We start from the raw sequence: 16,255 nt of genomic DNA on the forward strand, positions 1-16,255 counted from the left end.
GGAGTGTTCTAATTTCATTCTTTTACATGTAGCTGTCCAGTTTTCCCTGCACCACTTATTGACGAGACTGTCTTTTCTCCATTGTGTATCCTTGCCTCCTTTGTCATAGATTAGTTGACCATAGGTGCGTGGGTTTATCTCTGGGCTTTCTATCCTAGAATGGCCCTTCTTCTTGACACCCTTTACAGGAGCGGTTCTGCCAGGTCCAGGTTGGAAAGGAAACACACACACCCCTGATTTTCAAAGACTGATCTTTGCACTATATCACGCTGCTTCCAGATTCAAAGGAAAATAACTACACAGAGTTCTTTTTTTAAAAAAATAGCTAACCAGTAGATAGGAATTTCATGGTAACCTTTAAAAATATTCTTCTGGGACTTCCCTGGTGGTCCAGTGGTTAAGACTCCATGCTTCCACTGCAGGGGGCATGGGTTCAATCCCTGGTCAGGGAACTAAGATCGCACATGCTGCACGGTGTGGCCAAAAAAAAAATTATATAATTCTTTTAATGTGAGACAATTTTTGATGACAGCATTTCTACTTTTAGGTGGAAGAAAGAAAAAAGAGAAGAGTAGGCAAGCCACTGAAAGCGAGAGAATACGTGTTTTAAATAGTCAGCGTCTAACTCCTGAAAAACATCAACCTAGAAAAAAACAGGTATGTTTATTATAATTAAATAATACTTAATGGATATTAAAGTCATAACTTGAATAATTGTGATTATTTCACATTATTTCTGTTCAACCCTAAAAAATCTTGAGGATAAAATGTTTTCTCTTTGCCATCTTTAATTTTGCCATCTTAGATTTGTTGACCAATTTGCCTATTCAGAGTTCACCCACATTTTAAAGATTTTCTTAAGCTGGATGTTAGTGACATTTATTTAGAATTATTGTATTACTGTCATCATAAAATCAGTTCATCAGATGTAGGGTGGAACTTAAATCTACTTGATAAGTTTTTATATTTGTATCTTCCTAACATAGATTCTATTTATTTATTTACTTATTTAATTCATTTATTTTTGGCTGTGTTGGGTCTTCGTTGCTGCTCACGGGCTTTCTCTAGTTGCAGCGAGCAGGGGCTACTCTTCGTTGAGGTGCACAGGCTTCTTATTGTGGTGGCTTCTCTTGTTGCGGAGCACAGGCTCTAGGCGCACGGGTTCAGTAGTTGTGGCGCATGGGCTCTAGAGCACAGGCTCAGTAGTTGTGGCGCACGGGCTTAGTTGCTCCACAACATGTGGGATCTTCCCAGACCAGGGCTTGAACCCATGTCCCCTGCATTATCAGGTGGATTCTTAACCACTGCACCACCAGGGAAGCCTCCATAGATTCAATTTAAATAAGATTTTTCTGTGCTTTAAAAAAAAAAAAAAATCATTTGGTAAAGAATTTTTCTATTCAGAAAGCTAAAATGGGTTCCTTTTAGGATTCATTTCATTTGTTTGCCCTCTCAGTGATTATAGTCCTGTGCCATCCGTCCAGTTTCTGAAACCATTGTTTACTGTATTTTATCCGGTATTCTAGCTGTTCACAGCAGGTGAGTAAATCTGGTCCTTGTTTTATCATGTTGGCAGTGGAAGATGATCCTATACTTTTCTTCTTACTCTTCTTTATTTAAGATGCTTTTTTTTTTTTTTTTGATAAGCTATTTGCAAATGGTTCATTGTTGAGGTGCTGGGCTAGGGTCAAGTTCTAGGTTACTAGGGATATCTCCTGTGACCCAAGTTTATTTTGACTATGCCTTCTCCTGCAGTGAACATAGCAGTCAACTCCAGTTTTTGCTTTGCTTCCTGCAACTATTGCTTGTCTGCATGATTCCTAATTTAGGTCCACCACCTCTACTTTTTGGAGGTAATGCTGGTTGAGAGAGGCTCCTGCTGTTGCAGACTGGGGATTTAAGGTGTATACCTCAGGATATGTTCCTTACTTTGGAAAAGTGTATGCCACGGGCTTTCTGTGATCTATAGGTAGAGTGGCTGTGCCCCACTTCTTCACATACCTTTTGTCAGTTTCCACCAATAATAGACCCCATTCACCTATGTTATGGTTCAGGCCAAAGGGTTCTCTTAATTTTACGAGTTTGGGATTTCATTTCTTTCCTTGTTGCTGTTGGGTGAATTCCCAAAGGAGAATGAGGAAATGTTGACCGTATGCCACTATATGCAACCAAAAGTCATATATATTTTTTGTCTTTGATTTTTTTCCCACTTTGAATATGATGTGCCAAGATGTAGATTTTTTGATATTTATCCTTCTTTGTGTTCTCTGAGCTTCCTGCACCTGTTTTGTTTTTTTAATAAATTTATTTATTTATTTTTGGCTGCGTTGGGTCTTTGTTGCTGCGTGCGGGCTTTCTCTAGTTGTGGCGAGCGGGGGCTACTCTTCATTGCAGTGCACGGCCTTCTCATTGCAGGTACTTCCCTTGTTGCAGAGCCGAGCTCTAGGCACGCAGGCTTCAGTAGTTGTGGCTCGCGGGCTCTAGAGCGCAGGCTCAGTAGCTGTGGCACACGGGCTTAGTTGCTCCGCGGCATGTGGGATCTTTCCGGACCAGGGCTCAAACCCGTGTCCCCTGTGTTGGCAGGTGGATTCTTAACCACTGTGCCACCAGGGGGGTCCGAGGGCAGGCTTTGTTAATGAGAACAGAATGCTCCGGATGTATTTTGAAATGGGTATTTTCCTCTTCCGCCTGCTAGAAGCAGGAGGAGATTATTCTGTCATCTTCACCATGAGAACCTGGTGGGGCTTTTGGAGAGAAAACTCACAAGTTTGTGGGCCCCCTAAGATTGAGCCCCTGGAGTTTTTAACTCAAGCTTGTTCACAATGAGCCTCCCTCAATTTGTCCATCACAGTTAAATGTTCCTCCCAGTACTGGCCCCAGCTGTGAGCTGCTTCTCCTGGCCTTCTGCTTCCAGTAACCTATGATTCTCTGTATCCACCTTTCTGTTTGCCCTGTGACATTAATTTTCTAATGGATCTAGGAAGAGTTATTGACTTTACAGTTTGTTCACCATTTTTCTTGTTATGACGACTGGGGTGATATTTCCAAGCTCTCCAGGTTGGTCTAAAATCCAGAAGTCTCTGCCTCATACATTTTATCTTTCCCTGTTGTTCTTCTGGCAACAGTTCTAAATGGGATTATAGGTGTTATTTATAGGTATATATCAAGAAAAGGTTCTGTCTTTTTTTTTTTTTTGGTTCTGTCTTTTTTGTATTTGAAACAAAATATGGAATATCAACTACATAACATAGAATACAGGTGATATCATCTATCACTATTTACTATGTCAAAAAACAATTCTGTGTCTGGTTTTATTTTTAGCTTTCCACTGTTGGCTTTTTGGTGGGATAATTTGTTTCAGATGAGTAAATGATTTTATCTTACTTTGTGTTGAGATTTTGGTTCTTTAAAATTTTTTATTGCAGTAGTCTTGCACAGTTTCTTCTCACTGCATTTGTATGTTAAACAGACAAAGATATTTTTGCCTGCCTCATCACAGTTTGAAAAGAGGCCTTCCTTTTGTAACTTTATTCAAGAAGAAAAGTAAGAACCTTTCTACAATAAAGACTTTTTTCCCATAGATGGTATGTAATGGGAATTACGATACAATATTTTGTTTGTTTGTTTGTTTTTTGTGGTACGCGGGCCTCTCACTGTTGTGGCCTCTCCCATTGCGGAGCACAGGCTCCGGATGTGCAGGCTCAGCGGCCATGGCTCACGGGCCCAGCCGCTCCGCGGCATGTGGGATCCTCCCAGACCAGGGCACGAACCCATGCCCCCTGCATTGGCAGGCGGACTCTCAACCACTGCGCCACCAGGGAAGCCCACGATACAATAATTTTTAAATTACAAATGATATCATTTTTTAATATACATCATGTTTTATTTTAAAACATGTCTACACTACGTTGAGCACCTACACAGGTATGACCAAGAAACCCACAGTCCTGTCTCAGCAGGCAGTGGGTCCAATGTGTGACTTGAGGTTGCCTGTTATTTTTCACAGTAAGAGAAAAAAGAGAGGATAAGAAAGATGAAAAAGCATTGTTCCCAACTCCTGTTCAGGAATCTGAGTGATGAAATGGAAGGATATTTCAGTTTATAAAGCTCTTCCAAAGCCCCTTCTTACAATCAGTTGATGTTTAAACATGGAACCTGGGTTGGTGGGCCAGCTAGAGTTGAGCAACACAAGGGCACACTGTTTAAAATAACTTCCACACATTACTGCAAACAATGGGGGGAATGGGCTGTGCTTTCAGACTGGTAGTTTACTTTTTCCTGTTTTATGAACCTGTGAAGTTTAGAGGATATAAGAACTGCACAACCACAGTCATGACACAGCGCCTGCTCAGTATAAAAACTTTTTGTTTAGGGGAAAGAATCCAGTTGGCCTGTGGGAAGAAATGTCCTGAGTTGGATGGTGCCAATATATAATATTCAGTTATGAGCCCACAGAAATATGTGGTTTACAGTGAAGACTGGGAATCGGGTCTCTAAATCCAGCTGCTTTTTTAAAATTAGTATTTTATGTGATTATGTTTGCCTCCTATATCTTTCCTCTGAGGCAGAAAGTAAATGTTAGAAAACTGGCGTGTTCTAGTCTCAGAGACACACACAGGGTTTCTTTCTGTTTGGGCACCACTATGGTTCTTGGTTTCTGGAACACTTCAGTCTCTGGCACCACTGGGCCTGCAGCAGCCTCCTCAGCATCACAGGCTAAGATCTCCATATTCCTGAACAAAGTAGCCAATCTGAAGGTCTTGCATCATGGGAAAGCGATGAGCCCTTAGCTCTGGCTCCCCGTCATCTGAGGAAAGTGAAGGGGGCAAGTAGGGGCACACCTTTGAGTCACCAAGTCATCGATGGAGAAAGCAGTAGAGCAAGCCTAGAGCTTACCCGGTGGCCTTATGAGAAGCAATTACTTCTCCAAAGTATAGACTTACTGGGACTTCCCTGGCAGTGCAGTGGTTAAGACTCTGCCTTCCAATGCAGGGGGCACAGGTTCGATCCTTGGTTGGGAACTAAGGTCCCACATGCCGTGGGGTGCAGCCAAAAATTAAAAAACAAAAGTATAGACTTTACTATTTATGATCTAAAATAGAGGTCTTTGAAATGATTTATCTGGACCAGTGAAAGGTAGTTGCTCACTACATATTATCCAAGTTTAGATTTTCTACTTGATTATTCACACCAAATCAGGCTTTAAAAATAGACCAAACTAGGCTGGAATGTGTACATTTCAACAGATCAGAAACTGTAAAATGCTTCTGCCATTTACTGACATAGCACTAAACCCAAGGATTCCATTGGTGTAAGTAAATACCGTTTTTAAAGCATTATTGAAGCATTGTTTTTTCCTCTAAAAGGCACTAGAAATAATACACAATTTTTGAAGTATAAGTAATATAAACTTTTTAACCTTATGGAAAGAAAAGATTGGTGCATTTTAATTTGTTGTATGCTGTTTGTATCTTGAGTTGTGGGCATGGCTAGGGTTGTTATGATTCTCTTAATTGACTTTATTTTTTATTTTTCAAGTAAAGCAAAAGACAAAAGAGAATAGTACTAAGGGCACAGTTTTTGCTTGTGTCCTGAAATACATTATCTTTTTTTTTTTTTCCATACCACAAAAAAATGTCTTTGTCTAGAGGTTGATTAGCCGTGCCCTTGTAGGCAGCACAGTTGCTGATAGGTGGCGGCTCAGACCCACAAGAGGTATAATGATGGACACTGCCAATCTTATGGCCCTGAGCCATACACAAGATAGTTTTCATCTCACGTTTGTCTACAAGCATTTGGAGGTTCTCTTTGATAGTGTATCAGACAGCTGAGCTGGATTCTTTTTTTCTTTAATTGTAATAAAATACACAAAACAAAATTTGCCATCCTAGCCATTTTAAAATGTATCGTTCAGCATCATTAAACACATCTTGCGCTACCATTACCACCATCTATCCACGGAGCTTTTTTTTTTTTTTTTTTTTTTGCGGTACACGGGCCTCTCACTGTTGTGGCCTCTCCCGCTGCGGAGCACAGGCTCCGGACGTGCAGGCTCAGCGGCCATGGCTCACGGGCCCAGCCACTCCACGGCATGTGGGATCTGCCCGGACCGGGGCATGAACCCGTGTCCCCTGCATCGGCAGGCGGACTCTCAACCACTGCGCCACCAGGGAAGCCCTACAGAGCTCTTTTTATCTTGCAAAACTAAAACTCTGTACCTATTAAACAATAACTCCTCATTCACCCCTCCCCCCCAAGCCTCTGGCAACCAACTTTTCTACTTTCTGTCTCTGAATTTGACTGTTTTAGGTACCTCATATAAGTGGAATCCTACAGTATTTGTTCTTTTGTGTTTGACTTGTTTCACTTAGCATAATGTCCTCAAGGTTCATTTACACTGTAGTACGTGTCAGCATTTTCTTCCTTTTTTAAGGCTGCATAATGTCTCGTATTTATATACCACATTTTGCTTATGCAGTTCTCCATCAGTGGACACTTAGGTTGCTTCCACCTTTTGGCTATTATGTGTAATACTGCTATCAACAGGGGTGTACAAATTTCTCTTCAAGTCTCTGCTTTCAGTTCTTTTGGATATATACCCACAAGTAGAATTGGGTTACATGGTACTTTTAATTTTTGAGGAACCACCATAGTATTTTCCCTAGCAGTCACACAGTTTTTCATTCCCATTAACAGCACGTGAGTTCCAGTTTCTCGTCCTCGCCACCACCTATTATTTTCTAGTTTTTTTGGTGGTGGACATCCTAATGGGTTTGAGGTGACATTTCCTGGTGGTTTGGATTTGCACTTCCCTAATGATTAGTGATGTTGAGCATTTTTTTCAAGTGCTTATTGGCCATTTGTATATCTGTTTTGGAGAATTGTCTACTCAAGTCCTTTGCTCATTTTAAAAATTTTATTTATTTGTAGTAAAACATAGCATAAAACTTATCACCTTAATCATTTTTAAGTGTATGATTCACTGGCATTAAATGCATTCACGTTGTTGTGCAACAACTTCTGGAACTTTTTCACCTTGCAAAACTGAAACACTCTACTCATAAGACATTTCCCCCTTCCTCCCATTCCCTGGCAGCCACCATTCTGCTGTTTCTGGGAATTTGACTCCTCTAGATATCTCGTGTAAGTGAAATCTTACAGTATTTGGCTTCTTGTGACTGATGATGAGTGGATTTTTAAAGCAAATGTGAGTCAGCGGGGAGATTATTCATAGTTCAGAAACAGTAAATAATCACTCAGGTGATCATATTGCTCCTCAGCATGTCAGCAGAAGGGGTGATTAGTTGGTCACCTATAGCAAATGCCAGGTGTCTGCAGTCTTTTTCTGTGTATAATAATGAATTTTACTTTTAAAATTCTTCAGTCATTTTCTCCAAAAACAAAATAGTGTTTTTTTAACTAGTTTGTGTTAGTTCTCAAAAATCTGTTTTAGAGAAGATTTGAGTTTTATGTGTGTGTGTACTTTGCCCAACATAGACAGAACAGGGTTTTCACTGAGTTCATTAGGGAAGAATTAAATATTCATAAGTTCTCGGTATTTGTGAATCCTACATATCTCTAATCTATTAACAGTTGTAGAAAAGCATCTTAAGAGACAGTGTGGGCTTAAAGTCAGATGAATTGGGTTTGTGTTTAGCTCCATCATTTTGTAGCTGTCTGATCTTGGGCAGCTGAGCCATGGTGTGTTCATGTAAAATGAACAGTAACATAGTCAGGACCCTTGACAATATCACCACAATAAGATCTTACAGAAATCTAAGATACGTTTACAGAATTTCTTCCACCGTTAAGAAATTGTAACATGATACTGATAAAAAAAGTTGTATTTATAGTAGATATGTTATTTAAGGAATTGTTTCTGTGAATAACTCTTCTACGTTTTATCTACTTTTGACGGATGTTAACTAGACTAATTGTGGTGATCATTTCACAATATATATGAATACTGGATCATTATGTTGTACACCTGAAACTAATAAAATGTTATTTGTCATTTATACCTCAATTGAAAAAAACATAATTGTTTCTGTGAATAACTATCTTACTTTTCATCAAAAGGCATGGCTTTGGGAAGAAGACAACAATCTGAGATCTGGCGTGAAGAAATACGGAGAGGGAAATTGGTCTAAAATACTATCACATTATAAATTCAACAACCGAACAAGCGTCATGTTGAAAGACAGATGGAGGACTATGAAGAAGCTGAAGCTGATATACTCGGACGATGAAGACTGAGTGTGTTTGTGGAGCCCGATAAGACGGCAGTTAAACATTTTGATTCCTGCATTTTGCGTGAAACTTGGTGGTCATTAATGTAGCTTAAAATTTTGTTTAAAGCATTACAGTATTTTTCTGCGGCACAGCCATTTAATATGAGGATTTGTGCTGTACGAGCAAGATTATAGACCATCATTGTATTCTTTAAGAATCTTTTCACTCTGATAAAAAAATTAATTTTTGAACCCTAGTGCTTTCAAAACTCCTACCTCCAAACCCTGTTCCAATAAAAAGGTGAAAGCCTGGTAAGAGAAAAAATATATTGCTGTTAACCTATTTATTCTGTGTCTGTGGGCTGATTTCAACTCCATGACACACATAAAAGTGAAGTTTCTAAATCAGTGAATAGGCCTTTGATATAAGGGGTAATGATTTGATTTATGGCCTTAATATATTAATTACTAAGATATTTGCTTATAGAATGATAAATATACGAAGTAATCTGTGAGTTATACTTACATTTTTCTTTTGGTACTTTCATATAAAGGAAAAAACTTGAAAATAGTAATACCCATAGGACAGAGTTTATACTACTACTAAGAATAGCTTATGTCTCATTTAGGTACATTGGATTTTTGTTCTAGTGTTAAAACTTTGACAAAGATGGTTTTAAATAAATATCCATTTCTCTGATATTTTCATTTAGTTAGATAGATATCGGGCCTAAATGGTATTCTGTAAATGCTTAAATGGATTTTAACCATGATCATTTTTTTTTGAATTTTATTTTATTTATTTTTTTATACAGCAGGTTCTCATTAGTTATCCATTTTATACGTATTAGTGTATGCATGTCAGTCCCAGTCTCCCAGTTCATCCCACCACCACCACACCCGCCACTTTAACCATGATCATTTTGACGACTGTGATAAATACTAAATAAACAAGATCATGCATACCTTATTAGACAGTTTTGAGTTTTCACCAACATATTCTTTAGAGGATTTAGTCAAAAACTAGAATTATTTAGCATTTTGAGTTATGTATGCTTTATTTAACAAATGCATGAAAATGCTTAAGTATTTGCTTAAAAAGTTAAATGACTATTTTGTAATCTGTATTTCTTTATGAAAGTTTTATACATTACTTTCTCATTGCTCCTGAAGTTGTTGTCCTATACGTATAATAAATAGAAACGTGGATAATGTTTCCTGACTCGGTCTGTCCTGTTACACCACTAGTTACTGTCACCGTGTGTATTGCAGACATTTTGATGGTTAGTGCCAAAGCCGATGGCATGAGCCAAAACAGACCAGTTGGTCAACCTCATTCCAAACATACCCTAAGTCATCAAATCTAAGTTGATATTAACTGTAAGATGCCTAGTTATTTTATGTGCCACTAAAAACATCACTATCAGTTATACTATAATATGGTTTTTTCTTAATTAGAATTTTATTTTACTTTAATTAAAAGAGCTGTTATAGATTTATGTAAGCATAGATTTTTATCGTATAACTTGTGGGTGCATAAAAAAGAAAAGCAAAATAAATTGGGTAATTAATTGTATTCCTTGTACTTCCTCATTTTAATCTGAATCTTTTGAATTTTTAAATTGAAATTTGTTGAGATAACTATAGATTCATATATAGTTGTAAGAAATAATAAGAGACGTCCCTTGTACACTTGTTCCAGCTTACCCCAATGTCAATTTGTAAAACTATAGTATATCACCATCAGGATATTGGCATTGATATAATTCACCAATTTTATCCAGATTTCCCCAGTCTTGTACCATGTGTGTGCAGTGTGTGTATTTAATTCCAAAAAGCTTATCATTTGTGTAGGGGCGTGTGTCTACCACAGGCAAGATACTCCAACACTGAGGATCCCTTCTGCTGCCACTTAACTCTCCATCATTCCTGCAACCCCTGGCAACCACTAATCTGCCCTCCATTTCTAAGATTTAATTCAAAAGGTTACATAGAGAGTGACAAATGGCAGAGTAGGGAGATCCAAAGAGCCGTCCCTCTTCTGAGGCAAGTAGTAAGCTGACAAAAACAGTTAGAATCAACTTTTGGAAACAAATCTAATAAAACTTGAAACAACCGGGACACACTTAATGAAGAAAGCGGCTACTAAATTTTGGTAGGAGGATTTTGGTGTTTTTGCTTACCCGGCTTAAGGCCACAAGTGACTTGTGCTCTTGCTGTGGCTTGATGTTTCGGCAAGTGCCACTACAGTGCTCGGGATCGTGGGTGGTGTGTTTTGACCTGTTCGTCAGTTCCCTGAGGGTTCAGTTCAGGGATTGCCTTTGTTTTGCCCCTTCTGAACTCTTAAGGGCTTTAAAAACATTACCTATGTCTGCCTGGGGTCAGGGACAGCAGACAGGCTGAAAAGCCTGGAGAGGAAGGTACATGGCGGGTTAAGGCTTTGAAGGACTCTGGAGTAAACCAGGGAATCCAGAAGGCCAGGCGCATTCCCAGGACTAGACGCAGTCTCAGCAAAGACCTGGGGGGACCCTAAGCCTGTATGCTCAGTGAACTTTAGGCTTCATAAGTGCAGGAGGTGGAGGCTGAGGCAGAGTTGTAGGTGGCGTTGAACGAGTGCCCCAACTCAGCCAATCTGCCAATGCTGGGAGCATATCTTTCTGTTTGATTTAAGGAAATTAAATGAAATACTCTGTATTCTTTGCCATTTTTTCTTTCAACATGTTTGTGTACATAGCTGTACTTGTTCATTTGCGTTTCTATACAGTAATGTATAATTCTATCACAGCCATTCATTGTGCTGTTGTTGTGGAAATGAACGAAGACCATTCAAAAGAGAAAAACAAACAGGCTGTTTATTCAGCGCTTGCTATATAGCAAGGGAGTCAGCCACCATCACTTGTGTTTGGCAGAGGTGCAGGCAGACGTTCATAGTGGGAAAGCTTTCTAGTGAAAAACTAAGGCTTCAGGTGCTCTCTGGGCATTGTTGGCATGAGGAAGCTGAGGCTGGCCAACTAGCAGCAGGCATCCTTTTTTTTTTTTAATAAATTTATTCATTTAATTTTTGGCTGCATTGGGTCTTCGCTGCTGCGCGCGGGCTTTCCCTAGTTGCGGCGAGCGGGGGCTACTCTTCGTTGCAGTGTGCTGGCTTCTCATTGCGGTGGCTTCTCTCGTTGCAGAGCACGGGCCCCAGGCGTGCTGGCTTCGGTAGTTGTGGCTCGTGGGCTCTAGAGCGCAGGCTCAGTAGCACTGGTGCACCGGCTTAGTTGCTCCGTGGCATGTGGGATCTTCCCGGACCAGGGCTCGAACCTGTGTCCCCTGCATTGGCAGACGGATTCTTAACCACTGCACCACCAGGGAAGCCCAGCAGCGGGCATCTTATGTGATTGTTTGGGGGAACATATTTGGCTTTCTCTGGTTGGTCCTGAGTTGGAAGCAGGGACCAAAAAGGGATGTTGGCAATCATCGACCAAGTCCTACCCATTCTGGGTAGATAGCTGCGGGGATTTAGTTCGGTGTTCTAAACTCATTGCTGCAGAGGTTGTGGCTTGGAGTTGTCCTATAAGGTCTGTCCATTGTCAGTTTTTATATTCAGTCCCTGAGTTGTTTCCAGTGAATGGCTGCAAGGCTTTTCCAATTTACATGAAGTGTAAAATTAGGAATAATAATATTACACTGCTCCCTAAAGGCGATTCTCATCTCTTTTCTCGAGTACTGATTTTTATACTTACTTAAAATATGCTTATGCTGCTGTTTGTTATTTTTCAGTGTGAGGTATTATATTAGTGATCTCCCACTATATAGGATGACATTTTAGGTCTCTTGCACGTTCCCCCTCCACCCTCCATAAGTACACAGCTTGCACCCATACAGATGCTTCTCCCCGGTTCTGCCAGCGTATTTACATCGGTTTTTGGTTAAACCAATATTCAGGGTTTGTCTTATACCTCTGTAACTGTTTTTTACACCTGAGCTGTGTGTACTCATCACTTATTTATCTCCAAATTCTCTGACCAACTTGAAGACCTCTGAATACACTGAAATATGTCATTCTATTGACATTCTTTTTTCTGGCCACGCTGTGCAGCTTGAGGAATCTTAGTTCCCCGACCAGGGATCGAACCCTGGCCACGGCAGTGAGAGCGCTGCGTCCTCACCACTGGACCGCCAGGGAATTCCCAATTTCACTGTTATTTTTTTTTTTCTTTGGTTGTTTTGTTTTGGTGACAGCCCTCCTACTCCTTGCCCTCCAGGCTTGCTGTGCAGCCGTCAAGCTTACATCTCCCTTATCTTGGCTCTGGGCATCCCAGTCATCTCTCTCCTGGTTTGAATTCCCCGCTTCCTGGATCCTCTCTCTTGGTTTGAACTCTCGTTTATCTAGAGCATCTCATCCTGTACCTCCTGAGAAAATATGCATAGAGTGAAAAATGTTTCTATCATGCATGTCTGAAAATATCCTTTTTCTAGCCTCACATTTGATTAATAATTTTATTGGATATAGAATTTTCATTTGGAAAACATTTTGTCTCAGGATTTCAAAGGCATTGCTCTGTCATCATCAGTGTCAAGATGTTGCTTTAGGTAGTCTGATACTGTTCTGATTACGGAGACTTTTCATGTCACCTACTTTTTTTTTTTTCCTCTCTGGAAGCTTGTAGATTCGTCCATGTATTCAGTGATCTAGAATTTCATGGTAACATGCTTTGTTGTGAGTCTTCTTTTCTTTTTCAACTAATGAGCCAGGCACTCAGTGACTTCTGAAATCCCTGTGCTAAGTTCTAAAAAATATTATTGTGTTATTTCTTTGCTTATTTTCTCCCTTCTGGTTTTTTTTGCACTTTCTTTTTGGAACTCCCAGATGTTGGATGTCAGATGTTGGATCTCTTTGCCTGATCCTCTAATTTCCTATCTTTTGTCTCCAAATTTCTGTATCTTTAATTTTTTTGTTTACTTTCTGGGGAAAATGTCACAAAACTTTACCTTCCAAGTTTTCATACCATATATCTACTATCAAACTTTTTAATTTACAAGAGCTTTTAATTCTCTGAATGTTCTTTTTTAGGACATTGTGTTCTTATTTCATGATTGATATCATTGCATCTCTTCTGACCCTGGCAGTGTTTATGGCCTGAGTTTTGTTATGTTGCTCGTTTCTTTTTAATTTTGGTTTCCCTCTTGCTTTGTCAATGGTTTTCCTCAAATGTTTGGTTGAACTGGGCTGTGCATTTCTATTTATGAGTGAGTATGAAGAAGCTGGTTGGAAGCTCTGTGAGCACTGATGGGCACTCACAGGTCAAGGTAGTGATTGGACAGGGACTTGGCTATCGCAGCTGCTGGTACCTGCAGCCATTTTCTTGGATGATCTATTTCCTCAGAGAGGAATCTAGCAAACTGTTCTGAACGGGTGAGAGTAGTTTTCTCAGAGCACATGGACGAGGGACCTGGGGAGGGGGTGGTCACCATTCAGAATAGATAGTCTCCATTCCCAGTTGTTGCTGGTGCTTCCAATCTGGAACCCCCTGCAGAGAGTTGTTGCCTGGCTGCAGAGCCATCTAAGGCTCTAACTGTTTCTTATACCAACTGTCAACCATTCCATTGACGGAAGCATCTGGATCCTTAAGTTCCTGAGCCTTTCCAGGGTGCTGTAAATGACCTTTCCCGCTGAAATTCCCTCCTGTAGACATTTGGCTTTCTCCTATCTTCTGCTTTACCGGTCCTGAAATTTTGTGACCATCTCTTTTCAGCCTTTTTCTCTCAATCTCCTTATCATTATATTTTTTGTCTTTTAAAAAAACCCTTTAACTGTAATTTTATTTGAAGGTAAAGGAAGTAAATATATGTTCAACCTGCCATGTTTAATTGAAAAAAAAATACCCTATGTAGGACCATCTCACGAGGCTTCTGAACTCTATACCCCTGAAAGGCTGAATCTTGCCTTCACACTTTATTAGAGCTTGACTTACATAGAAATGCTAGTTTTGAAATTATTCTCACCCAGAACTTGGAGGCTTTACTCTATGACAGTGGTCCCCAACATTTTGGGACCAGGGACTGATTTCGTGGAAGACAATTTTTCTACGGACGGGGTTGGGTGTGGTGGGGGATGGTTCAGGCAGTAATGCGAGCTATGGGGAGCGACGGGGAGTGGCAGCTGAGGCCTCGCTTGCCTCCTTCTGTGCGGCACTGTTCCTAACAGGGTGCGGACCGATACCCGGGGTTGGGGACCCCTGCTCTATTAGACTTCAAGTATCCACTGATGCTGATGAGAAGACTGCAGTCTCTCATGGGGATTCTTGTTCCTTTGTAGGTAATCTGTTTTTCTCTCTCTGGAAGGTTTTAGTCTATTCTTTATCCTTGATTTTAAAGTTCACAAGTTTGTCTCTAGGGGTGGGGATTTAAAAAATTCATATTGTTTGTGCTGAGTGGGACCTCCCCACCCCAAGAAGAATGGCTCTTACCTCTGATTCCACCTTCTTTTCTACATGTTTTAAAGGGTATTGTTGGGCTTCCCTGGTGGCGTAGTGGTTAAGAATCCGCCTGCCAATGCAGGGGACACGGGTTCAAGCCCTCGTCCGGGAAGATCCCACATGCCACGGAGCAACTAAGCCCTTGCGCCACAACTACTGAGCCCGTGCGCCACAACTACTGAGCTGGCGTGCCACAACTACTGAAGCCCATGTGCCTAGAGCCCACACTCTGCGACAAGAGAAGCCACCGCAATGAGAAGCCTGCGCACTGCAACAAAGAGTAGCCCCCGCTCGCCACAACTAGAGAAAGCCTGCGCGCAGCAACGAAGACCCAACGCAGCCAAAAATATAAATGAATTTATAAAAAAATAAATAAAGAGTATGGTCCCTTCGTTCTGGTTTATCCATCAGTAGAATCCCATGTGCTTTCAATCTTCAAAAAAAATCTTCAAAATCTCTGGGCTGATTCCCACTCCTGCCTTCTCATCTATGTTATAGACTTATTCTCTTCCGTGAATTCTGCAATCTCAATGAGATTTGAGGAAGAAGGTAAACATGTATATCCATCTGTCACCTTGACCTAGAAGTTTCACTTCTCTTTCAATATACTCATTACCTGGTTGCTTATACTTCCGAATGCTCAGGTTGTCTAAATCAACTTACAGGTATTTGTATGAAACTTCACTAGAATATTCTTAGAGGGCAGAACCAGTTTTGGTTTACATCATTTTGGTGCATACCTAGAAAAGATGGCTAATTAAGATTCTTATGCCAGAGTAGAACTAAACAACTTAAATTATTACTATGACTTTTTATGCATAATGGCAACATTCTTGAATAAAAACATTGCAAGAAAGGCCCTAAAAAAAGAATAGTGAGATTATAGTTCCCCTTGTTCTACTCTTTTCTTTTCCCTTCTCTACTTTTTTTCTTTTTCCACTTTTCTCTTCTAAGTGATCAACATCTCTAATTCCTTTCCCCTTCTTTCCTGAGTGGTTATATTTATTTTTGTTCAAATTACTCTTCTCGTGCACTTTTGAAAAGCAGCCTATTACGTAATGCTAGGGCCCGTAAATCATTGTAGAGTGTCCGTGGAAAGGATCCCAACTTTAAGATACTTGTTAAAAAGGAATATCAAAGCAGTTTTAAATTCTTTGATCTTTATCTCTGAAAATAGAACTTTTGGTTCTTCATTAATCACTTGGACTACATGTTTCAGTTCTGTACTGTTTCCTTTGCTAGAGCTAATAACAAGCTTTTCAAGACCGTTATTTAATACTATGTCTTCTAGCCCATGAATTCTTCTCAAGAATAGAAATAAAAATATGCTTTAATATGAAAGTAATTAATGGCCAAGTACTGAAAGCTAAATATGTAATTTGAAAAATTGATTTTATACAACTCAAATATGCTAACTATTATAACACATGTTGGAACCATAAATACATCATAGCTTTATTGCTGTTAATCATCATAACTGTGCCTCTCAATTCTGAAGTGTTTTGTTTTGGTTTTGGTGAAATTTTTGTTTATTCTCTGACCAGTCCAGAAGATTTAGGT

General features: G+C 40.0%; 1 protein-coding gene across 4 annotated transcripts in view; it reads left to right on the plus strand.

Moving 5' to 3' along the window:
• TERF1 (telomeric repeat binding factor 1) overlaps positions 1–9,445 on the plus strand; it is a 40,555-nt gene extending 31,110 nt beyond the window's left edge. For 2 of the 4 annotated variants that reach the window (XM_060127923.1, XM_060127924.1), the window contains 2 exons: positions 548–657; positions 8,080–9,445. In XM_060127923.1, coding sequence (XP_059983906.1) covers positions 548–657; positions 8,080–8,256 — 287 coding nt within the window. In that variant the 3' untranslated portion in view covers positions 8,257–9,445. The remainder of the gene's footprint in view (positions 1–547; positions 658–8,079) is intronic. The other 2 variants (XM_060127925.1, XM_060127926.1) reach the window with 1 other exon arrangement.
• The last annotated feature ends 6,810 nt before the right edge of the window (positions 9,446–16,255 follow it).

The sequence above is a fragment of the Lagenorhynchus albirostris genome, chromosome 17 (genome assembly GCF_949774975.1).
Source record: "Lagenorhynchus albirostris chromosome 17, mLagAlb1.1, whole genome shotgun sequence".
Lineage (NCBI taxonomy): Eukaryota > Metazoa > Chordata > Mammalia > Artiodactyla > Delphinidae > Lagenorhynchus > Lagenorhynchus albirostris.